At 42.2% G+C, this 25,264-nt stretch overlaps 1 protein-coding gene across 6 annotated transcripts in view; it reads left to right on the top strand.

The window, feature by feature from the left end:
• Positions 1–25,264, top strand: part of GRIP2 (glutamate receptor interacting protein 2) — a 654,787-nt gene that overhangs the window by 492,663 nt on the left and 136,860 nt on the right. For all 6 annotated transcript variants that reach the window (XR_011198609.1, XM_069206296.1, XM_069206295.1 and 3 more), the window contains exon 7: positions 10,323–10,468. Coding sequence is in view for 5 of the 6 variants with exons in the window: in XM_069206296.1 (XP_069062397.1) it covers positions 10,323–10,468 (146 nt within the window). In the remaining variant the exon portion in view is untranslated. The remainder of the gene's footprint in view (positions 1–10,322; positions 10,469–25,264) is intronic.

Raw genomic sequence — 25,264 nt, 5'->3', positions numbered from 1 at the left:
GCAATTGTACATTTTCCTTTCATATTTACCAAATTCGATCAGCATTCAAGGAAGTCTTCGTCTCACAGGTACCGGTTTCGATCAGCATGGGACGGGGCAAAGGGGCAGGGTGGACGGGGCAATTGCCTCACAGCGGCAAGATAAAAGGACAAAACTACTACTTTATGCAAAGGGACGAATCAACGTTAAAGTCTCTAGGGCGAGAATTACTTAAAGTCTCTTTCTCTCAATTAGAGAAAGCATCAAAGTCTCATTCAAAATGGCGTCGAACATCAATTGGCATCGTAGAAGATGGCAAAATGACGAAGTCGGCAAGATGGGCCATAATGGCTGCAATGGGTAATGGCCAATGTCATGCAAATGGCGGGTAATGGCCAATGGCAAATGGCAAATGGCTGCTTTCTTCTTGTGCACCAGGTTTAAATAAACAACAGTTCAAATCCAGTAGAGTCTTCCATTGGAGGGTTCATAGGTTGGCTTCAAATTGTCCAATCAAAAACAACAGTTCACAAGCTTCTACCTAGGCATACATTATCCTTGGAGTCGGGAACGTAAGTTGCAACATATTTTACCAATTAACTCACTTTCAGAGCTTCCATTGTCTGCACCTGCAGATTGACCTTGGAGCAAAGAAGAAGATGCCAGGCTGGCACGAAACCTTAAAGATAAGCATGTGAACCGATCTCACTGGAAAAGTACAGCTTCAAGCAAGAATACACGTTTTGTTAGCACATTAGAAAAACACGAGCATCTAAACCGTGAGACAAGGCAACTAGGCCGAAGCCTCCACTAAAGTTATGCTAAGTTAAAACATTTCAAACAAGCAAATCATGGCACACGTTTACAGTTATGTCAGATTAGTACAATTCTAATACATCATGTTATATAAAGCACGCTTATAAATGTTGGCGAACTACTCTGAGGGCACATTTGTCCCCGTACAATCTTTATTAGTTCGGTTAAAGTCACACTTGATTATTGCGGCACTACGTTTATGCGCTAATAAATGTAAAACCTTCGTTTCTGCGTCATCACACCCATAGCATTCCTTATGTGTGTCTAGACGATGCAGACAACTCATAAGGTGACTAAGCTGGCGGGACAACCCATTCAGTTTCCCAACAGGGATACTTTAGTATAAGATATACTTTACAAATCCTGGTCTGCCTTCTTCTGGTCAGGCTCTCAAAATGTTAGCCCCGCTGTGTGTGGAATGGATTGAAATCACTTCAGTGCTTGACTTCCCTAGAGATGGGGTGAATGGTGGAGGTGAATCTATGAAGCATCCAATCGTTCCCTACTCAGCGGATGACCATTTCATTTACCCCATCATCCTTACAGACATCCTTCCTAAAGAAAGAACTTGCAAGTGAATCAGAAAAGGCAGAGGACTTTTGCAAACTCGTTTTGAGTTTTTAAGTACAAGGCAACTGATTTAGCAGCCTGCTGAAATGTTCCCCACTCAAAGCAATAATCAATGTGTTGCTCTGTTTGTAGCAAGTGTTGCAAGACAGAAGAACCTGCCAACAGCTTGACTTCACAATGTCATTGTCTTTATAAGTTCTTCAGTGTTTTCCTTGGTGTGTGTGTGCCCCCAATTTTGGGCGCGTCACTTTTCTTCAGTCTTCCTCCTGTACCTGAAACTTGCCTCCTAAACGAGGCTGACTGCTCTGGTGCAAGAATATTAGGAGCTCCAGGCCGAAGGATATTTCACATATTGGGCTTTTACTATCCAGAGAAGCCAGGTCATTTGATGTAGAACATTTGCTGCAATTTACCCCTCTCTTGTGGCTATTTGTGATGGTACCCGAGGCCACCTCCTTCCATGACCTTGATGTAGCGCCGTCACTTGGTGGCCGCTACGTACCATTATCTTGCTCAAAGGGGTACTAAAATAAATAGCAAATATTTTAATGGATCACGGTTTCCCAGACTGTTTAATAAAATTGTGTTCTACCCGTTCCATAATTATGAACCAGTGGCTAAAAGTAAGCTAATAAGAGGGAAAATGCATAATGCTCGAGAGACCGCAAATAAACTGAACATTATTTACAAATTGTTCCCAAAGAGCTTCTGGGGCACATAGGGCAGAGACCGAGGTTAGCGGTTCAGTGCTTCGGTTGGGAGGGGCTTGGAATTATTGTAATTTCCAGAGGAAGTGTGAAATCTGATGGACTGTCCCGGGTAAGATGTTGGTGGTGGACACCTGGCACAGGCACTCAAATGTGAACTTAATCTTGGATGATTCTGCCACAGTTACATGCATAATACTAGTCTGATTTGGTCTCATTTTTCTTTACAAGTATCTGTGACCATTCCATAATAGTGGTGCACCCCAGAACTTTCAGTTTCAGGGAGTGGTGTTTTGTGTGCTACACTCTTCCACTGCCCCCCTCCGATTAAATGTATTTTGTGATAAATAGTTGGGTACGGGAGCTTTTACTCTGGTATGATGCGGTGTCTGTAGGATTTTACCTGGCACTGTTACACACACACAGGTACACGCACACACATGCACACACACTCCCTCCCTCTCAGTGTTTGGAAAGACTTAAAAAGTGTTGGTTATTTCACAAAATAATGTGCCTTCTCTCACTTGGTACCCTTACCAATTCACATTCCTCTCCCTTTCCGCTGCCCCTTGAGCCCCTCTCTTGTCTTGCTTGTCATATAATATATTTTAACATTATGTGCGAGCCTAATTGTTGGGAAATCTGAGGCTCACATCCCCCCAATTTTAATGACCAAGCTATGCCCCTGATCACAAACTTTTCTTTTTCCATGTGGTATTCAAAAATCACACTTTTGGCCATATCACGTGTACAGATGTGTGACAGCAGTATATAATTGTTGGTGGTATTTTCTCAGCTGTATATTGCACCATACTTGATGTTAATTTTATTTTTTTCAGTTTGATATATTGCAAATTTGGACCAAGGTCATCAGAGCACTTGACATGAGAACCAGATTGCGTCATACATTGTTTTTTTTTTAAGCATGGGGAAAAAGTAATTGATTTGCCGAAAAGTTGAGCCGAGGGACTCTGAGCCTCGCTCCCCAGTTCAAAGGTCAGCCACTCTGGCCCTTGGGGTACATCTCCTCACTCCATCTCCTGATGGACAGATAATGTATTTGTGCTTATGCCAGTGGTATTTCAATAAATAACATTTTGAAAAGAAAACATGATACCGCTGAGGCATCACCCGAAATCTCAATTACCTTTGAAGTGATCGGTTCATGATGCCACCCTGGGATATAATTAAACAACATAAGTTTTTGGATCTAAAATCAACAGTGCGCTCATTGAACCAACTGGATTGGCAGAAATTGCAATAACGATTTGTAACCGCAAAGTCGAGAACTGGAAGCATGGTGTCCTCACTACCTACTTGTAATTGGGAGCTCTAAATTCAGAATGTTGCAGAAATTGACATGTGCAGCCTTCAACCTAAGTTTCCATCAGGGATTCTGAGCAGTACACAGAAGCAGTTTGCTTCAACCAAAAACCAGGGAAAGCATTCAGATCTGAAGTTTAATGTACAAAATATAGTTTGAGTATTTGATTTACACTCCTTCATGAAATGATATCTACCCCATAATGTGTTTTATGTTTACATTTAAAAGTTCTTAGTTTACCTGCAGTTTTCTTACCAAATCAAACTAACATTGGAGCAATTTGTCAGGATCTGTGGGTTAGTAATAAACAATTTGGAAAAGGGAACTGACTTCTTTTGTCCTTTTTTTAATTATTGGCCATAAAATAAAAACAAAAAAAACCATCAGCCTAGTAGTCAGTGTGCAAACACTGTTTTCAGTCTTCACTTCACAAGTATCTAGGGGTGTGCATGGCAACTTTTAACATGAGCCTTGTTACATTATAAGAGATATGCATCTGTTTACATCTGCTAGGTGGTACAGAGTGCCTCTATATAGCCCATGTTTGTAGAATGGCTGCCTCCCAGAAGGGTGAATTTAAACACTTGTCCTTCTCTTATCTCCTGACTTTAAACACTGTGAATTCCGGGGGGTGGGGGAGGGGGGGGGGGCTTGAGTATGCTGAAAGCTTCTCCTATCTGGGTTTGATAAAAAACTACTCTGCTGTGGCCTGGGATACAGTTCTGCTAATCAGTAGGACTTTATTCAGTTGTAGAAATGCTGGGCCAGGATGGAATTCTGCATGTTTTCAGTAAATTGTATAATTCAGAGAGTTAGTGCAATATTGGGTATTTTGCAACATGCATATGCATCCCAACACACGGAGCCACCAATGAGGGTTGCTTTGCGTAGAGCCATGGAATGGATAACTGAATTTGCCACCTGAACGTGTAAAAGGTTGTGCCATTAGTTCACATCTTTAAACAGTGGAAAGTCAGCCTGACTGAAGAGGATGCACATACTCACCAGTGACCATCATCGCTCTTCCCATAGAGTAAAGCACATTTCATTTGCGTGGGTCACTGTTGTGGGGTTGTCAGAGTCTGACTTTGGACCTGAGCACAAGCTGGTCTCTTCCTTTGATGAAGGAAATATCCTTTGTGACTTTTAGAAAATCTGTTATATGACGTAGTAAGGTATACTATTTATTTGGAAAAAAAAGTCGACCTCCGATCAATAGTGCATTAGGTTTGAGGACCGAAAGTTTTCTGTGTGGTTTCAAAGTGCTAATGTACTACAAGTGTTTGTTTTGATGGCCAGAGAGGCTATGACTAAACTTAGAATGTACAAGATTTTTTCATGGATAACATGTCCTATAGAACAGATTGCAGCATCAGCCCCCTCAATAGAGCCTGGATCCTTCATAATAAAAGTGCATTTGAGAAATGGTGAAGGTTAGTCCATGGTAGTGCTTGAATGGAAGTGTGTGTGCCCATGTGAGTACTGTTTGTATGTTATGCACAATGACCAGAGTCATGCTGGTAATGTGATTTTGATGCTACACTTTGGAGTGTTCTGATGATAAAAAGAGTGAAAGATGGAACACTTACACTTATACGATGCTCTTACGTGGTGCATCATACAAGTGTAAATGTCCTATCTTTCACTCTTGTGTGAGTGCAGTGCAGTCTATCTAGGAAGTGGTTTAATTTCATACATGTATGGAAGAGGCTACTCACATGTTTTCTGCAAACAGGTAACTTTGTTGAGGCCTAAACTGGAGTACAGGAGAAGGGGGTAGCTGTGCATGTAGTTGCTATTAGATTCCTAAGGTTTTGTCCAGTTGTTGATGCCTAAGATCCCGAGTTCTGAGTCATCCAACCCTCCTGATAAAGGCAAGATGGTCTGTCTGCTCTTTGTGGGATCTTCTTGTATGGAGCAAACATTGCACTGTGTACTTGAGTTCCAGGTGGTGATCTTGCATGTTTCTTGGCTTTTCTGGGAGAGAATTCTAAAGTTGTGCTGGTTGTAGTGAAATAGGGATTCCACCAATTCAGTGTTTCTTGAAGGGAGGGATAATCGCCTCGTGTACCAGGCTTGAGCAGATGATTCTCTTCACCATATATCTTTGAAGCTTTGCTTGGATGAAGACTGTGCAACTAACATAGAGGCCTATGTGGGAGAAGAAAGAGCCTCAAAGGTGTGTCTGTCAATGGGAAGTGAATGGTGTGCTTCGAGGGCATGTAAAAGGTGCACATAGATGGATGTACAGATGTTGTATTGGTGCTGAGTCTGCATGATTTGTACAGTCATTGGAGCAGAAATAGTGTCCCCCATGTAGAGTCCATTTGCTTACTCAATACAAGACTGGTTGAGGGAAATGGGGACTTGAAGCTTCTAGATAAATCCTACATTTGGGAGGATTTTTGGCGATCACATGGCATTGAAAAGTAGTTGTAGGCTCATAGTTATTCCACTTTCCGCATGTTAGGATCCTTGTTTTGGATGAGTTAAATTTAAGCTGGCCTCTAGGGACCCATTGGTCGATGGCTCAGAGGCAGTGGTCTTGTTCTTAGGTGTATGTCCTTTTGTTTTCAAGCCTTAAGATGATCTCCGTGCCATTGGTGTAGTTAGAGCATGTCCGGTTGAACAACTTGATGCGGTCTGGTGATGAAGGTAATGTTGGCATTTGGAAAAGTGGTGAGAGAATGTAGCTTTGAAGTATACCAGCATTGATGTTCAATGGTAGTGAAGTGAAGTCAGCTGCAAGTTGATGATGGTTCTGGCAGAGATGCACAAGGAGCTCCAGTGAAGGATATTTTCTTTGATGTCAAGTTACTATATTCTCACTACAAGGGAGTGTTTTGTGGATTATGTCAAAAGGAGCAGACACCTCTAATGGTAGAAGTGTATCAACTCCATTCCTGTCCAGTGTCGTTTTCATTTCATCCCAGATGTTAAATCAGAGTGGCTTTGGTGCCACTCCCAGGGTGTAACCTAGTTTGTTGGTCTCACAATAGGCACCTTTTTTGTGGGAATTCGGAGATCTGCATGAACACTGATTTGTAGAAGAATCTTTCTAAGAATAGATAATTGAGACTGGCTTATACTTTATAGCTGGCTGGATGTGCGGACTCTACATTATTTTTGAAGACTGGTAATGTAGCATTTCTCAAGTCTAATTGGAAGGTGACTGATAATGGGAAGTTGTTTATGATGGTCATCGCTGAGGTTGTAACACCACTTATGGTGGTAGGATCTCCTTAAGTCTGTTGTGGTCAGAGTTCTTAAGGTGATACTGAAGGTCCTCTAACCAAGACCAAACATTACAGTTTCGAAGCCAAAAGGTGATTAAATGCAGCGTCGGCTTAGCCATTTTAATGTTTTTTTTACTGGGTTACATTTTAAGCATCTTTTTCCTGATAGGTGTTAGAACATTATTGCTTTGGTCACAAGGCCTGCAATGGAGTTACAGAAAGCTTGAGATTTTTTATTCTTTGGTACAGTGCACTGTCCATGTTGCAGAATTCAGTTAGGAGCCATGGAAGGGCATTTAGTGTTATGAATCTGGTTAAATAATTTCGACTTTTTTACTTCTGGATGGAAGATTTGCTGATCCCATCAAGTCATTGGAGACATGTTTTGTTACATGAATTCCTGTGTTTATTCCTGTGGCATCAAAGTGCAGTGATTTCTTCTTTTGTCTTTGTTATACCTGTTTTTTGAGATAGGGGACTTGATGCTGACAGTCTGGAAACATTGATGTCTTGACATGATTGAGTCTATTGAATGCTTTGGAGAACTGATTTCCTTCTGATATTTGGTTGGGAGATATCATCTCTGAGAGATAGTCAATTGAATAGAGGTAAAGTCCCATCTACTGTAGATGACTGAGGTCACAGTTATTGAAGCATTTGTATTTGCCTGGAGCTTCTCAGTGAAAGGAATGAGATGGTGAGCTGTTCTGGTGATATATAGTCTCTTTTACCATGATCATACTAGTCAGGACATAGATTGTGTCCAAGGTGGGCCTGCTGTGTTGGGTCCAATGATAACCTGAGTGAAGTTAATAGCCACCATATTTGTCATGATAGTTCTTTACTGAGGAACAGGGAGTTGGTTGAACAAGATGTTCAAATTACCTGGGATGAAAGAAGTCAATGGGTTAAAGCTGGTTAAGATTTGTTGTCTAAAATAGAACTCTGAAAGCTCTGTTTAGCGATGGTTTGTAGTTAAGCAGAAATGTGCATGAGGAAATTGGAAAGGATGAGCAATGAACTGAGTGATTCAGACTCTGTCATGACAATGTTTTGAGGACTATTTCTTTGTAATGGTTCTTTGAAAGTGGTGGCTAGCCCCCCTCCAGTCTTCCTCTCAACTTCTTGTCAGGTTTCAATATCCAGGAGGATTGCCTCATAAAGCAGTGGTTAGGTTAAGCTGAGTCTTTTAGTCAGGGTTTGGTAATACTGTTCTGGTTTCAAGGGTTGTTAGTAAGGTCAGTTACGTTACAAATTGAAAAAAAGGCTAAGGTGAACCATCACAAATAGACAGCTAGTGCTAGTCAATGGGCACACAGAGGACTTTGTGCTTGCCAGAGGAAGATGGTCAGCAGGACCTAATTGGAAGATGTCTGCAAGTCACAGTAAGATGATGTTGGCAATGGGTAGTGTGTAGGCTAAATCTGTTAGACCATGTGCACTTTGGTAGAGGGAATAGCTATCCCACATCACAAGACTGCGGGAGTCCCATCTAAGGGGAGAGGGAGCATCCTTCTTCACTTCCTGGAAGCAGAGTAACAAATTGTCCTATTCCATAGAGATAGGGTGTTCCAGTGTCCTTTGGCCTCCTTGGCTGTCAGGAAAGCAGTCTCTGCCTTAGCCCAAACCAACAGTTATTGTTTCCATGCCATTACAGCAGGGTCTCTGGAAGCTTTCCAAAGGCATGTGATGGCATGCTTGACCAGAAGCACAGCCTATGGATAAAGCAAACTATTGTTTTATTTTTCTTTGTGTGGATAGGAGTCCAAGGCACATGCATCCCAACTGTGTAGGGCAGTCAGCTCTTTTACCTGTGCAAGCTGAAAAGTGACTGCAGACTATTGCTGGGACAGAGATAGTAGGGCCATAACATACTGTACAAGGTGGCATCAGGAAAGTGGAAACAAGGGCAGCAGGCATCTGGTGTAGGGGAGTACGCCTTGATCTTGGCAGGGGACAGACCTAGCCAATCAGTCCTATAAATTCACATTGGTTAGAGTGAAGATGGTCTGGTATTATTCTGTATGGGGAATGAAATGTAATACAATGTGATATGATGCCACTTTGAGATATAACTATATATATAATCAATCAATCTATCTCAAATATATTACCTACTGGCGATAGCCAGTGGGTAGTTGCTGTTAGGACCTACTTTCCATAGGAAGAGCATTTTTTGTTTTGCTTATAACTTTGATGCCATTTGACGAATCTTCACAAAATTTTCTAAACTAGTTTCCCACTCATTTCAGGTGCGGTCTCAAAATGTTTGGGGTGATTCGTCAAGCGGGGGCCAAGAAGCAGGGGGGCCCGAAAGCCCTGTTCCCCCATGCAATTTCCCATAGGGAGTTTATACAAAACTACAGACCTGCTGAACTAAGTTACACTAAATTTGGGAGAAAGCTAGATCTTGGCCCAGAAAGTTCTTTTTGCAATTTGGTGTAAATCTGTTAAGTAGTTTTGGAGTTATTACGGAAAAAAAGATTTATGTATGGCTAGGGATCCATGAGCCAAAAATAAGGCCGTGATTGCCTGGCTGCAACCTGAGAGAAAAGTTGCGCCACCATTTTGTTTATCAGCACTGGGTCCCGGGGGGAAATTAAAATTGAAAAATATTATAAGGAGTCAGGACAGAGATATCCTGACCCCATAGGGATGATAGAGGGGTCTCTTAGGGACCTCTCATGTGCAAGAAATTGCCTGTTTTTTTTTTTTTTTTTTTTGATGCACACGAGGATCCACAGATCCTGTGTGGTGCTCAGCGCACCCACACAGACCCACTCAGGTTGTCTGCGAGCCTGTCTCTCTGGGTGTGAGAGGGTGTCTCTGTGTGTGACAGTGTCTGGGTGTGAGTGGGTGCAAAAGGCTCTATGTGGGTGTGAGTGTATGTGAGAGAGTCTATCTGGGCGTGGGAGTAGGTGTGAGAGGCAGTCTCTGGGTGTGAGTGGATGTGACAGTGTCTTTGTGAGTGGGTGGGAAGAGCATCTGTGTGGGTCTGTGAGTGGGTGTGTAAGTCTGAGTGGGGGTGTGAGTCTGAGTGGGTCTGTGAGTGGGGGTGTGATTCTGAGTGGATCTGTGAGTGGGTTCATGATTGTCTGAATGGGTCTGTGTATTACTCGCAACTTAAGGTAAATATCTCGAGCCCTCGCCATGCACTGCTAATTACCTCAGATATTACAGCACTTTTAGAACGTCTATAAAAATATCGATGAAACATTAGCAGTCAATTAATTGAAGAAAAAAACTGTGCATGGCTGGGGCGGGAGTTATAGTTACTTTAGGGCATGAGTTTTAGTTACTTATAATAACTCTAACTGCTGACTTTCTATGGTTTTGTGTGAGTAAATTCAGAACATAAGTATAACGTCCCTGCAACCTTTTTTATTTTAAAGTGAATTTCTATGTTTTTTTAAATTCTATTTCCTTTGGTTTTAAAATGTCGTGTGTATTCTGCACTGTATCACGCACTAGAAAATACATTCATTCTCAACTCTAATTGAATGTGGATCATCGTGGGTACAGCAACTTCCGAATTATAGCATGTATGTATTTATAAATAAATATTATGTAAATATTTTTCAAAATAGCATTCAAAAATAATCAAACCTTAAAATATCATCATTTTTATAACAGTCATATCAAACGGGGAGTCTTTGAGTTAAGGTTGTTCTGTTCCTTTGCTTCCAACAGGGAAGGAACTCTGAAAGTTGGGGACCGGATCTTGAGCGTGGACGGCATCCCTCTTCACAATGTAACTCACCCTGATGCTTTGAACATCCTCCGGCAGTGCTGTCAGGAGGGGATGTTCCAGATAGAGTATGATGTTACACTTATGGGTAAGAAGAGGCAATGTAGAAGAACTGTTTCTTTCATGCATGCAACGTTAGGAAGTATACCCTTAGTAGTGCCATGGATGATTGTGCAAAAAATGATGCTGTTTGATAATGTTTGAATGAAGTGTAGACCTATAGTATTACCAGCCTTATGAAATTATTTATTCACACGAAAATACTGAAGCCATTGAAAGAGTCAGGTTAATTTTTTAAAGCTGAATGGGCAACCTGCCTGATCTTAGTTACCTACACATATGCAGCTCTGAAGTTGGTACAAAGGTCTCCTGCGTGACTGTACACTGCTATGCTGCTCTGCCAGTTGCACATATGCATTTCTGGTGTTGGGCCAGAGTGTCTCCTGCATGGCTTTAGATAACTGTGCTCCTTTGCCCTGTCATCTATTTTGGAGCCCCTTCTGTTCTTCCCTCAGTGAGCTCTACCATCAAGGGAGCACACATTCTGTTCTCCTTTAATGGATCATGAGACCTCTGAAGCTGGTTCTAAGGTTTAACGGTATCAAAAGCGTGCCTCTGTTAGGAAGTGGCTACTGCTTTCTTTGCATGGGCTACAATAGACTGGTGGTGGTGGTGGTGGTGATAATATAACTCTTGTGAAGGGACAACCTTCTGAGGGGGGTGTCTACTGGTTGCTTTGTGGAAAAGCCCCCCTCCCCAAAATGTGGTTTTCAACTTCCATCAACTCTAGGACATAAAATTAGGGTATCTGTTAGTTCGGATTTTGAGTGGCAGTGCATCATTCCTGCCACGCCCCCCATGCCGATAATTTCCTGTGCCTCATGCAGCCCGTGTGCCCACTGTTTGCTCGAGAGATATTGCAGATTACCTCAACTTCAGCCCTCAATAGAGTTGGCTAGAAAATGTTTCCCAGAGTCCCAAATTGTTGACAATGTTCCTACAAGAAGCAGTTCCAGAGATTGGCTCCCCATCATTACCCAAATGCTGTATGGCACTGCCAGTCTGGGCAGATGCTGAGAGCAAAGCACTCATGGAGAGGAACAGAGTTTGAGAACATTCCCAATAGCTCATTGTTTGGATGAGTTGTCTGAAAACATATTGACAACTGTTCAAGATAAACCGCCAAGAGTTCCCCTGACGAGAGGCACCTTCCTTCTGAAAGGAAAAGTGTTATTTTTGCAGGATCTGTAGCATTTGTTGGTACCCCTGGACCTGTGGGCACACACGCTACTGGAAATGTTCTAACTGTGACTGGTGGGTCACAAGATACATCTGAACATTTGTGCCATCTGAGATAGTCATTTGGGTGTATTGACACCCATCAGATAACTCTGAGTTTAGTAAAACTACAGATGACTGTGCACCTTTCTCATAGTTACTAGGAACCCTTCAATGCCCCTTTCAAGAAGAGCTACTTGTTTTGGCCAATGTCCACTGGCACTTCAGAAGGTCTGGATTTTGTTTTAGTGCATATAAACTCATTAACATTCCAGCACCTGAAACTAAAATCAAAGCAGTACTCCCAGACATTACCCCTTTGAAGCATAACAAAGTGGACATTTATTGTATTGTATTGTATTGGTTTATTTAAAAAGCGCATTCCAGCAAAAGCATCGAAGCGCTAGTGATAGCGCGTCCAGTCTTTATAAATTACCTGTACTTGGACACGCCGGAGGTCGGTGAACCTTTTAACCGAGTTGGGTTCTCCTCATCCAAGAATAGCCGGATCACTCAAATCAAAAATCAATAACCACTTTAATCAATACCCAATACTTAATTAATAGATCAAACGACACATTAGGAATCAATAACAATTGGTATTTTGACACACCATGACCTTTCAGTCATGAATAACCACACCAGTTTATTAAAAGTCAATGAATTTATTTCCCTATATTAACAAAGCTAGCACAATATAGATGAGTCTCAAAATCAAATGGTATACGTATACGAACATTACTAGCTGTCCATAGCGGTGGAAGAAACGCAATCTACGCAAAATCTGAATTATAATGCACTCGGTTATAGCAATGCAAATCCCTAATATAAGTAACTGAATTTGACTAATTGCATACATCGGTCAGCATAACAAGATTTCAATTTAGCATGGTGCATCAGATGAATACCTCGACTAGCCTCTAATTAGCATTGGCATGTGGGGCTTCATGCAAAACGAATTTAGTCAACACAAATTTAGAAAACTTCTAGCTTAGGCCCTATCAAAATAAGCAGTTGGTACCTAGGAAGGAAAACACAATGCATAATACAATTATCCTTTCATATTTACCAAATACAATCAGCATTCAAGAAAAATCTTCGTCCTTCAGGTACCGGTTCGATCAGCATGGGGCAGATTTCAAGGGGGCAAAGTTAAGGCAAGTTTCCTTGCGGCAGCAAGGAGAATGGGGCAAAAGTTACTGCATGGGTAAGATGGGGCAAAATTAAAGTTAAAGTCTCTAGGGTGAGAATTCTTTAAAGTCTCTTTCTCTGCGACAGAGAAAAGGGAATCAAGATGCCGTCAAAGATGGCGTCTGGCATTTGGCTTCAAAATTGGCATCAAGGAAAATGGCTGACTTCTCTTTGTCCGGTGGGTTTAAGTTAGAAACATTCCAAATTCTCCAGGGTCTTCCATTGGAGGGTTCATAGGGTGGCTTCAAATTGACCAATGAACAGTGTCTTTCTCCTAGTACTCATTTATGCATACATTGTCCTTGGAGCCTTGGAACACAAGTTGCAACAAAGTTTGCCAATTAATTTTATCACAGTGTCTTTATTGTCTGCATCTGCAGAAACTGACCTTGCATCAAAAGGGATGAAACCATCCTAGCACGAAACCTTGAGATAAGTGTATTAGTCATCTCTACTGGAAAAATACAGCATTATAACAAAATAGTATGTCCTTGTTAAAGCAAGTGAAAACCACGCAGTTAAAATTTGAGACCAGGCAACTAGGCCAAAGCCTCTGCTAAATTTAAGCTAAGCATATGACAGTTTTGACAAGAAATCATAGAATACATTTGCAATTATGACGGATTACAACATTTGTCAATTCTCCATGATTAATTTAAGCTAGTTTATAATTATAGCGAACAACCCTGTGGGCACAATTTCCCACGTACATTATTTTCTTTGCTAAAATCACACTACCTTATACGATTTTGATTATATGATATATGAATATTTGTGAGACCTTCTTTTCTGCGTCATCACTAGTCAAACTAGAGACACAGGGAAAAAAGCACAAGCTACCCCAAAAAAGTCTAATTTGCAAAAAGCCAGGTTTTAAGGCTTTTCCTAAAAGCAAGATGAATCGACATTTGGCGGAGCGGGAGGGGCAGGCCATTCCAAAGCTTGTCCGCTTCCACCATGAAGGCCCGGTCTCCCCATCGGGCCTTGTTACAACAAGGCACCTTGATCATATATTTGGAAGAGGATCTCAAATATCTCGACGGTTGATAAAGATGCAGAGTAGACTTCAAATAGTCGCATCCCTCTGACTGTAATGCTTTATGAGTAAGGCAGAGTGTTTTAAAGATAATTCTCATCTTAATCGGGAGCCAGTGTAAAGAAGAAACACATCTACTGGCTGATGTAGACTGAGGGAGATTCAAGGTTAAACGTGCTGCCGGGTTTTGAATAGACTGTAATTTGTCTAAAGAAGATTTGTTCGCATTGAGCAGCAATGAATTACAATAGTCAAGTCTAGAAGTGACTAACGCCAGCACCACCGGCCGCCTTAAGTCATCCTCTAAAAGATGTAAAATTTTCTTAAGTGTTTTTAATATCCAAAAACAGACCTTGACTATATGATTAATCTGTAACTTAAAGGAGAGTGTGTCGTCAAAAATAATACCTAAATTTTTTGCGACGGGCACGGGTGATGGGCAACCCCCACACGCCGGGGGCCACCAACTGTTGTCCCAAGGGGAGTTATTACACCCAAAGCACATAATCACGGTCTTATCCCCGTTAAATTTAAGCCAATTGCTGGCCATCCAATTGTTAATTGCTGTCATGCAGCATTGAAAATTCTCCTTAGTGTCCTCCCAGTTACGAGAAACGGGCACAATCACTTGCGTATCGTCTGCATAGGTGACAATCTGGACACCAAATGAACGTACCAGGATTGCCAGAGGCGCCATATATAGATTGAAAAGTGTCGGACTGAGGGAAGACCCCTGCGGAACACCACACGGAAGATGGAAAGAAGAAGCCCGGTGGTCACCACAGGCCACTATGATTGTTCTATCTATGAGAAAGAAGCTGAGAAGCTGCCAAGCCATCCCTCTCACTCCAGCCTGGGACAGACGGTTGAGCAGAATGGTAGGATAGGAGAGATAGTGTCAAAAGCTGCTGACAAATCTAGCAGAACCAGAATCAAACCTTCTCCCAAATTGCCTCTACGATGAATAATGTCAGAAGTAGAAATAAGTGCTGTTTCCGTACTATGAGCACCACGAAAGCCACGCTGAGATGGATCCAGTTTGCCATTCTCTTGAAGAAAAATAGATAACTCATAATTAAGATGTTTTTCTAACATTTTGGCCAGACCCGGTAGTAGTGAAATCGGGCGAAGATTTGTAAGGTCCGCAGCGTCTTTTCCCATTTTTTTAGTGAGAGGAATCACTGTGCCCTGCTTCCAAACTGCCGGAAAAATCCCTTCCTGAAGAATCTCTGCAAACACTGGCTCCAAGGCCTCGGCCACCAGCTGAGGAGCTAACTTTAAAATGCGAGGTGGACAGAGATCAGTGGGAGCGCCTGATTTTAATGTCATGAGCAGGTCACAGATTTTGTCGGCAGAGAGAGATTGAAAGCTATCCAGTGCATGCACTGGTTCTACATAACAGGAAGAAGCTTTGCCCTCTAAATCAAGGCGGGGAGGACTGAAGTCCATCAGCAAATTGGTAATTTTAGTATTGAAAAAATCTGCCACAGACTGACCGTATTGAAGGGAATTTTCTAGCGGTAAAATTGTTGACGAAGAAGATGTCAAGGCACGAACTGTATTAAACAGTTCCTTAGACGAATTCAAGGCTCCTCGCATTTTTCTAAAGTAATCAGAAGTTTTTGCTAGCTTAATGGCTGCTTTATACTTCACCAGGGCTTCCCTAAGTTTTCCTCTTTCTAAAAGGGATTTATTTCGTAGCCATTTATGCTCCTGCCTACGATAAATTCTTTGTAGATCTTTCAACTCCTCCGAGAACCAAGGAGCCGATTGAACCCAACAAACTTTGGGAGTTATCACGGCTCGTGGTGCAAGCGCATCAATGGCCCTTTTCAAACCCTGGTCAAAAATCTCAAGCTGAGAGCCTCCTGCTAGCTTAGCCTGGGCCCAGCCCACTTTCAGGGCCTGAGGACGATTAAATTTATTGATTTTATGCCATGGTCTTTTTTGGGCAAAGCTGGGAGGAAGTTTAGGTATAGGAGGCAACCGAGAAAGCATCAAAGATAATAAAAAGTGGTCTGACCAGTCTACCTCCCTAGTGCCATTCCTAGAGATCAATCCTGATCTTGTAAAAATGGCATCCAACATATGGCCAGCCATGTGCGAAGGAGCAATATCTCCAAAATGCCAATCCGATAGATCATCTAAGTGAAGATTGAACTCACCTAATACCAAAGCATTCTTAGCTAGAAGCAATGGTTCCAAAATTGACGGCCAGGCCGCCAAAAAAGCATTCTTGGGGCTTGGCGGTCTGTATAAAAGTAGGCCTTCAATAACCAGACTATTCTGAACTTTAATTTTGAAGTAAGTACCTTCACATATCTGGGGGCTGCACTTAAGTTCCATTAAGGAACAACTTAAATCGTTTTTAAAAATGATGGCTAACCCTCCTCCTCTTTTTCCTTCTCTATTGTATCTAACAAAGGAATAGCCAGGAGGTGATGCAATTAAGAAGTCCGGGTCAGAGTCATCTCTGGCCCAGGTTTCCGTAACAAAAAGGCAGCCCAAGTTGGCTGACTTAATTAGTTCATTAATTTCAAGGGCGTGTTTAATCAGAGGGGGCATTAATCAAACCCCATGTCGTGCTTTGCTTGGAGAGCTTCTCATTGCTGTGTGAGTCTAAAACATCACCTTCTTCCGAATGGGGCGAGGGCTTCCAGTGGCAATGATTGCAAACGGCACTCATATCTACTGCTGGATCTAATCGCCTGCAGTGGTTATTAGCAGGGGCTTTATTTAAAGAGAGTAAATCCTGATTAAGATAGGAAATACTATGTTTAGCGGCATAATGCCCGGCCCACGGCCCCTTCCGGACGCGGACGGATGCAGACGGGCTTGCTGTTGGCGCCCCTTCGGCGCGCCCGCTGCGCACATCCGCTTACGCGACAGCATATGTAGAAAATGCCTCCCAGAAGCCAAAGCGTCAGCAAGCATGTGGCCTGTTGACCTAAAAATCCATCCAAGATGTCTGCCGCTTGATGCCGTGAAGGAGGTGGGCTTTAACAGGCCCAAACCTCAAGGCAAGCGGCAGACCTGAAGCCAAAGAACTCTGCCGGTGATCAGGGAAAGAGCCCCCGAAATATGACCCCAAAAGGTGAGCGCTAAAAAATATCGATCAGCCAATCTATATAAACAGTGTCACACATCCGATTTTAAAAATAGTCCCGAATGCCCCCGTTAAAATGACTTAAAATTAGAGTAAATTTAAAATAGCCCGTGCAGCAATCCCTTACTCCGTTTTCCGCTTTCCGTTTATCTTTTGAAGTGTATCCTTACATGGCTCACATTTTGGGCTTGTACTTTTTTCCCCCTTATGTTTGCAAGAACACCTGCAAGAATGCTAGTCTAAATTCACAAGTTTGGTCTTTGGGAAGACCTGCTATTGTGAAACATTGGCCCAAAGCTGTGAAATCTTTTTGTAGTGCATAGCACGTAAATATAGTAATGGTGTTTGGAATCTTATATCTGGCTAGGACACTTTTTTTTACTTTATCATTTACTTATGTGTAGCTTATTTTTCTTATGTTTATAAACTTTTTTTAAAGTAAAGTGATGATCAAAGTGATATTTCTATTGACTGAATACCTTGTGTGCTCTTAGTATCCCCTTGGGCACCACACTTAAACAAGCGGGTTGGTTTTTTCACTTAACTGTAGAAAGTAGACTTGGATCCTGTTCATCTGTGTAACCTCTACTTTAGATACATTCTACAATATAGTGACTTAAACAACCATAATCTCTCCATCCTGGTTGCCATTTCGAAAAACCACATTAAGAAATACAAGCGTAAATTTTGCTTAGTGTCATTCTTTAAGATTTTTTTTTCCAGACTTTAGTTAACCACAGATCAAATATACCAACAGCTGTGATCCTTTGGAAAGCCAGGTGTATTTAAAAAAAAAAAATGGACATGTACTTTCAAATCTTACATGTCCTAGTAGGGAAAAACCCTTAAAATTGTTTTTCATTACTGCAAAGCATTCCTCTCTCATAGGATAACATGGAGTTACATTTTCACATTTAATAAGTGATAACTTTCATTTGGGATCGGATAAGATGTTTGAGGTCTATGGAGTTGCAATTTAAAATCTTCATGAATAGTGAAGTTGGATTTTAAGTCAATTCTGAAAACACCACTTTTAGAAAAGTGGCATTTTATTACCCTAACCATTTGGTGCCTGTGCCCTGGGTCACGTGACTAGGTCTACCTAGCAGTTGGCCTTTATATATTGCTTCCACGCAGTGCGACGGGGAATAGGTGTTGGAATGATGGGCCATCTCTGACTTGATAGGGGGTCGGAGCAGTCACCTACCACACTCACACAGGGTTTTACACTAGTCTTTTGTGCCCACAAATAAGCTTGGGCCAGAGTAGGGAGGGAGGAAAATATAGACATCTCTGTAGTGGGAGGACTCTAGAAGCTTCTCCCACTTCAAAGCTTGAACCCTCGGACTCAACTCTTCAGTACACCTGTGGACTCAGAAGGACTGTTGTACCGCTCTGCTGCAAGAAAAGACTGCTACTCTGCAGCCCTGCTATGCTGCTGTCCTGCTGCTGCCTGAGTGAGGACTGGACCATCTTCTTGAACTCAAGGCCACCATAGTGACTCCCAGGACTAGTTGGGTGGCCTCCTTATTAGAACTTCAAGGATAGAAAAGGCCCTAACAACCTTGAACCCTGCACTTGGACTCTGCCTGGTGTGAGTCATGCCCCCCCCAAGTGGTGCCAGTCCTGGACCCTCGAAAGTGGGCCTGAAGGTGCTCTGCCAGGCTCTGTGGTCTTAGAAGAACAGTGGTGCATTGTCTTGCAGCTCCATATCAGAACTGCTGCTGTAGGACACATCCTCAATGCAGGACCTCACTTTTCAGCTCCGCTGAATGCCTGCTGATCCCCGCAACCACGATTTAAAGTAGGATTTAAAGTTCAGTGGGCTTAACCTGGTCCCTGTATCCAGCCCATGCTCCATGAACTTGTTGCTTTGTTCTGGTCTGACACAACAAGATAACCACAGTTGGTGTTTTGAGGTTTTAAGCACTTTTTTTAGTTAAATCTTTAAAACTGCATATCTCCAGTTCTACTGATTGGATCTGTTATTTTTCTGTCAAATAATGTTTTAGCTATTGCTCTGTTTTTCTAATTTGGTGTGGGATTTTTCTTGTGTTATGTTTTCACTTCATTACAGTTTGAAGTGCTGCATAAATACACATTGCATCTAAGTTAAGCCTGACTGCCTTTGTCCCTAGCTACCAGAGGATTAAGCACGTGTTAATTTTGGGTTTTGCCTGTGTTTACCCTGAACAGAATTGTTGTTGCTGCTTGGGTGGGCTTCACCACCCTCAATCAGTAACCTTGTTTCGTACAGTAACTTTCTTTTTTGTTTCAAGCATGGCAGCGCAATTTGTCTGGCCTGTTTCACAGTCCTTTATTGAACTGGGCAAAGTGAGGAAAAACTTTACTGTTGTAGAAAAAAAACCTGCTAGTCCTTTTTCTAAACTCGATTTTAAAAGCACATAATTACCATATTGTTCATAGTGGAGACAAATTAGCTGTGGTTTACTGCATCGATGCTAATTCACATTATAGTTACGGTTTAGAGCCTGTTCTAACTTTTAGAAAGTTTGCTAAATTGAAGATTGTAGCAGGGCTGATGGTCACACAACATTTATCAATTTGAGTGTTTCCTGCACTACATTGTAAAATTGATGAATGAATAGAAAACCACAGATTGAAATACGAAGTGGTTCAACCCAAGATTCAGTTTCAATTCAAAGATTTGTTTTCTAAGCTTTTGATGGCCTGGTTCGACCAACTGAACGTGTGATGTACCACGTAGGTTATAGACCGAAATGCAACAAGTACATTTTTAAACTGGACGGAGTTAAATTAAGGAATGAACTGGATGGCGTGATCACAGAAGCAAAGTTTGTGTCAGAAAGCAAGTGAATCATAACGGTAACAAATGAGGTCTCCTCAAAAAAAGCTAAGAAACAGAACCCTCCATGAACCCGGGGAAGAGGAGAATAAAAGTGTTTTGAAAGTCAGATGTACTGCTTGCCTTTTACCATCTGATATAATCTAGGCTGGTCCTGCTTTTCTCCAGAAGGGAAGTCTTTCATGATCCAACTGAGTATAGGTTAAGGCTGCATTTCAAAATTGCCTTGATTAATGCCTATCTTGTCCATCTTACTCCCCTCACATACAGTTGTGATGCTGTTATCCACTGTGACCAAATCAATCTGGGAATGTAACTTTTTTTCCCCAGAATTTCCGATTTAGGGTTTTAATTTTGCCCAGATCTTACGTCAGAGGGTGAGCCACACAAAACCCAGCCAACCCCTGTCCCAAATGCTGAGATTGTATCCTAGCGCCGTCCAGTGTTTCCATCTTTATAATTTCAGAAGGATTAGTTGGTAAACATTTGAGATCAAATTCTAAGTATTCTGCACAGGTGACATTGTGTTTTGCTTCCACAGTCCATTGTGCCTCTATGCTGGCGCAAGAAGATGGATATGTTCTCCTCCATTTATCTAGTGATTTCCTTCCATTGTTTATTATAAGGACTCTATTCGTTCTGGTCAAAGAAAGGGTGTTGCGAGAGGTTTCCTTCACATTGTAAGTATTCTCTCTTTATCTAGTCTGCTGTCTATGCGTGATTTTGGATCTGTGATGATCCTAGAATCCACTTTCTGCTTCAGTTTTCAGAGGAGCTTTTTTGGGCTGTTTTCTATCAGCACCCCACTGAGATATCATTATCCTTTCCCATTCTTTCCCTTGATTAATTCTCATTTTTCTTATCCGTTCCAGTCTCCACCTGTTCTTCATCATATTTTCATCGCTGGAGCTTTGGATAGCGACACATATTCCTCTTAGGCAGGCCGATCACTGTGTATACAGCTTTGTTTGAGGGAGCTGTATTGCCACACCCAGGGTACAGCCTTCATCTGACCCACCTGATCCATTTCATTTGGGTTGCTTTTGGTTACCCAATTGCACTTTTATTTTGGGGAGGTTGGGGTTGCTAGGTTTGCAAGGGAAATCCAAACCATGGCTACTGATCTATTTGAGGTGATGTGGGTCATACTGATGCTTAAGCTGCAGGTGTGGAGACCTTGCAACAATTGGTGCTATTGCTGAAGCATCAACACAGACATCATTGTTTTCACCCTTATTCGAATGGCTTTGACAAGTTGGTCTTGGATCTCATGCCCACTGCAAATCTCCCATTGGTGGCATACTTGAACCATGCTTACTAGAGGTGCTTCATTTGTGATAAAAAATGGGCCAGTGTCCAAAGCTCTCCTTTGAAACATGCGGCTGCTACAATTATAGGTTCGAGCTCGGAATACTGAGGCAGAGTAATCCTGAAGCCATCTCGGACCGCTATAATCCATTTACAGCCACTCCCTGCCCCTTTAGCTCACTCTTGCAGCTTTCTACTTTCTCCCTTTGTGACCCTCTTTCATTTTTTCTCTTCCTATCTCTTTACAGAGTGTATTTTGCTCGCTGTAAATGCTTGAGGCAAAAAACAAAAGTGCCGGCCCACAAAAATAAGTGCCGGTGCCCCACACTGGAAACCGCAAGCACAAATTAATCACTGCTTACTAGTTAACAAGGAAAGTAAGGCTAGATTTAGGTGAAAACCAAGTGAGTGTACGTTACTATAGCGGAATCAAGTGGGCAAGAAAATATTTTGTGAGGATTTATGCAGGGTTTAGAACAAACAGAAGGAAATAAACGGATGTGCAAACTGGGAATGATAATGATTGGCTTTGCTACTCCTGTTTGTTTTTGTTTCGACAGCTCCCCAAACCTCTCAACCTGGTAACCTTTTTCTTTTTTTTTTTTTTTTTTTTTTTAGCATGCAACATGTCCATCCTTCTCCAAAGGCTTTGGTTGGTAGTTACTTTCACCATGAGGAGTCTCCATGGGATAGGAGGGGAAATCATCACATCAAAAACATAGTCCTTCTTACATGATGAGCCGGAGGCAGAATATCATTAAGTCACTTGTAGCCACACAAGCTGTAGCCATCTGTCCCAGGGCATTCATGTGTATGAGAATATTCAGAGAGTCATGTCCGAGGTAGGAAAACGATACATAGTGAATTAAGATGATTGCCTTAGATCACTTAATTTGTTCAAGCCGGGAAGTCAGGAACCAAGCCCAAGAAGTGTGACAACCTCACTTCAGGTCATTACATGCACGGTCTCCAGTCGTGGCTTTTTTGTCTATAAGTCAATGTTTTGGTATTTGTTAAACTAGTATCACTCAAGCTCAAGACAGGAAACAATGCCCATAATGACTTGGAAGGATGCGGTTGCCTTGAGCCTCGGCTTCCTGGTTGCACATTCTGTAAGTTAACTTTGAATGGTTGCAGCTATCGCCGCTTTGTTTTGATAAATTATCAAAGGGCTGAATGAAGGGACCAGGGCTGAGAGTCCCAAAGCAGCAAGGCAAATATATATGTGGCTCTGTGTGTGTGTGTGTATGTATGTATGTATGTATGTAAATATATATATATATATATATATTATAATATACAGTTTCAGGCAGACCACAATGGGGCGCGGGTCTCATAAAGGGACCAAGTTAAGCTTGGTGAACAAAGTACCTTACATCTTGGTTGCGGTGTGTTGTGAGGTCCCACGTGATGTATGCGTCACGCAGCGGTTCTGAGGGCTGTGATGCGAGGTCCTGTATCAAGGATGTGTCCCAGAGCAGTGGTTCGGAGGTCTGCGATATGGGGTCCTTTGCTGGGACGCAACGTGCAGCTGCAGTTCGATGAGATGCAAGGTCATGCAGCAGTAATTCCGATGAGCTGCGGGGTAATGCATCACGCTGCGTCGGATCTGCTGGGACCACAGCTGGGCTGGAAGAGCACCTTCGGGCCCTTTTCCAAGGGGCCAAGACTGGCGTTGATACCATTTAGGGCAAGACTCACAGGTACAGTCCAGGTGCAGGGTTCAAAATAGTTAGTCCCTTTTTTTTTTTAACCTTAGGATCTGGTCAGGAGGCCAGCCAACTAGCCCCTAGTGTCACTGGCTGCCCTGGTTAAGTTGCAGATCCAGTTTTTTTCAAGTCGGGCAGCAGAGTCTCAGTCCTTCTTGCAGCAGAGCAGTCTTTCTTCAGATTCTTGGGTCTGAGGGTTTCAGACAGCAGCGTAGCACCGAAGCAACATTTTTAGCAGTGGTAGAAGAACTCAGACAGCTCCTAGATTAGGGAGGCTCCGCAGCAGTCATCCTTTTGCATCTCAGTGTCACATTTGACACTGTGGACCATGCAGTACTCATCCAGAGAATGGCGGGCATGGGCATAAAAGATAGCTCGTTAAAATGGGTCACATCTTTCCTTGAGGGTAGGGCTTTTCAAGTGCTAGATCAAACAGGTTACTCAAATCCAAGAAGTCTTTATTCGGTTTTCAAACAACATACAAGAAATACAGAGGATGACCAGGCCCTAGTGGACTCCTTAAGAATTAGACTTTTGAATTCCACTCGCCTGCAACTGTCAATAAGCGAGACAGTGGATTCAATTACCAAAAGTTTGGGTAGGGAGGTCCCTGGCTCGGATGGCATTCCTACTTAACAATTCATTTAGCTCCAAACTTCCTGAGTCCTGTGAGCTGTCGATCATTGCCCACATTTTCAAGAAAGGGGACCAGAATCTTCTGAATTGTTACAGTCCCAAATCCCTTATTGACGGTACAGTGAAAATCTTTGGTAAAGTACTTTTTTGAAAGGGTTAAGGGATTGGGCTAATTAGAGAAACATCTTATCGCCGTTTCAATACGGTTTTCGGTCTGGGCTGGGTACAGTGGAGCAACGTTTAAACTGGCACTTAATTTTGGGTAAATGTACGTTAACCGGACAAAGCCCACTCTACCTAGCTTTTATGGACCTGTCCACAGTGCTTGATTCAGTCAACATGGCCAAGCTGTGGTTACCCTTGTAGAACATGAGTGTAGAGGTCGTCATTGTAAACTTTCTCCATACTCTGCCTGGAGAGGTGAGATTCGACCCAGTAGGGGAAACTACTGATACCTTCCATCTCGCTCAGGGAGTGCAGGGACGCATTTTGGCACCCCCTCTTTTCATCTTAAATGTTAACAACTCATCCCCACATTTGGAAGTTGTCACCTCTGATGTCTCAAAGATAGCGAACAGACTAGTCCCAGCATAATACATGCTGATGATGCCGTCTTGATGGAGAGGACCCCAAGAGCCCTTCAAAGATTGGTGGGTGCATTTGAGATTGGTGGATGCATTTGTTTCATTTAGACCTATCTACCAATTTTGGAAAATCCATAATCCTAGTGTGCGGACCAGGGAGGAATACATTGACCTGCATATCTTCTAGTAATTGGTCGTTGAGTAGCACGATTAATTTTTTTTATCCCTGGGTTACCCGACGGGGTCGGGTGGGTCTTGCCAACCGCCGCTAAATATCTTGCGCATGAAATTAAATAAGACAGCTAGGGCAATTTTAAACAGTAGCACCTTGAAAAATATACGCTGGGGTATCTAAACCATAGCGGCCTCAGTCCAAAACTAACAGTCAATAAAGACGCTACTGTGGATTAAACGGCTTTAATGAAAATATAAGGAGTACCATTTTAGGAACCTTTGATATGACGTGTGGTGTTCTATGGAAGAAGATTTGGTAATAGAATTTGGGATCAGTACTCCTATCGCTTTAGTCCTTATGAAGACCTGTATGTGAGCCCGGATTTAGCCCGAGAATTGGATGGGTCGAAACGCCGATGATAGTATTTTGAGCCTGGATGTAGTTTTTTTTCTTGGACTTTGAGGATTTATTTCCTGCTCTATTGATTCAATGAGGAGAAAGTTGAAACAGGCTTCTTGTCTGTGAATTTATATTTCTATTGGATGGACCTTTTCTGTCCTTTCTTCTATGATCACGTTCACTTTATTTCTGAGCACTTTATTCTGTCCTACGTAGTTTTAAGGTTGTGATAGGGGATTTTGTAGTTTTGTATGTGATTTAATTGTTTGTATACTAATAAATTATATGTTTTCTAAATTGGTTTTATTATGCTGCTTATTATTAATGGATTCTTTCACCTAGTGGGCATAGTAGTCTCTTTATAACTTTTACCCAGCCCACCCCGAGTTACTGGGTTACCCTCTGCAGTCTGTAATATCTTTCTAAAAGTAGCATTTTCATAATTGTGACTTAAAATTCTATTTTACCATTAAAGAGGGATTTAAATTGCAATTCTTTAGAATATAAACTTGACTTTCCTACCTGCTCCCAATTGAAAGTTATCACTTACTAAATGCAACAAGGTAACCTAATGTTATCCTATGGGAGAGGTAGGCATCACTGTAGTGAAAAAAACAAATGGAGAGGTTTTTCAC

Source organism: Pleurodeles waltl, chromosome 9 (genome assembly GCF_031143425.1).
Source record: "Pleurodeles waltl isolate 20211129_DDA chromosome 9, aPleWal1.hap1.20221129, whole genome shotgun sequence".
In the NCBI taxonomy this organism is placed as follows: Eukaryota; Metazoa; Chordata; class Amphibia; order Caudata; family Salamandridae; genus Pleurodeles; species Pleurodeles waltl.
Note: the sequence above shows the minus strand (reverse complement) of the source record. Positions and strands in the feature narration are given on the sequence as shown.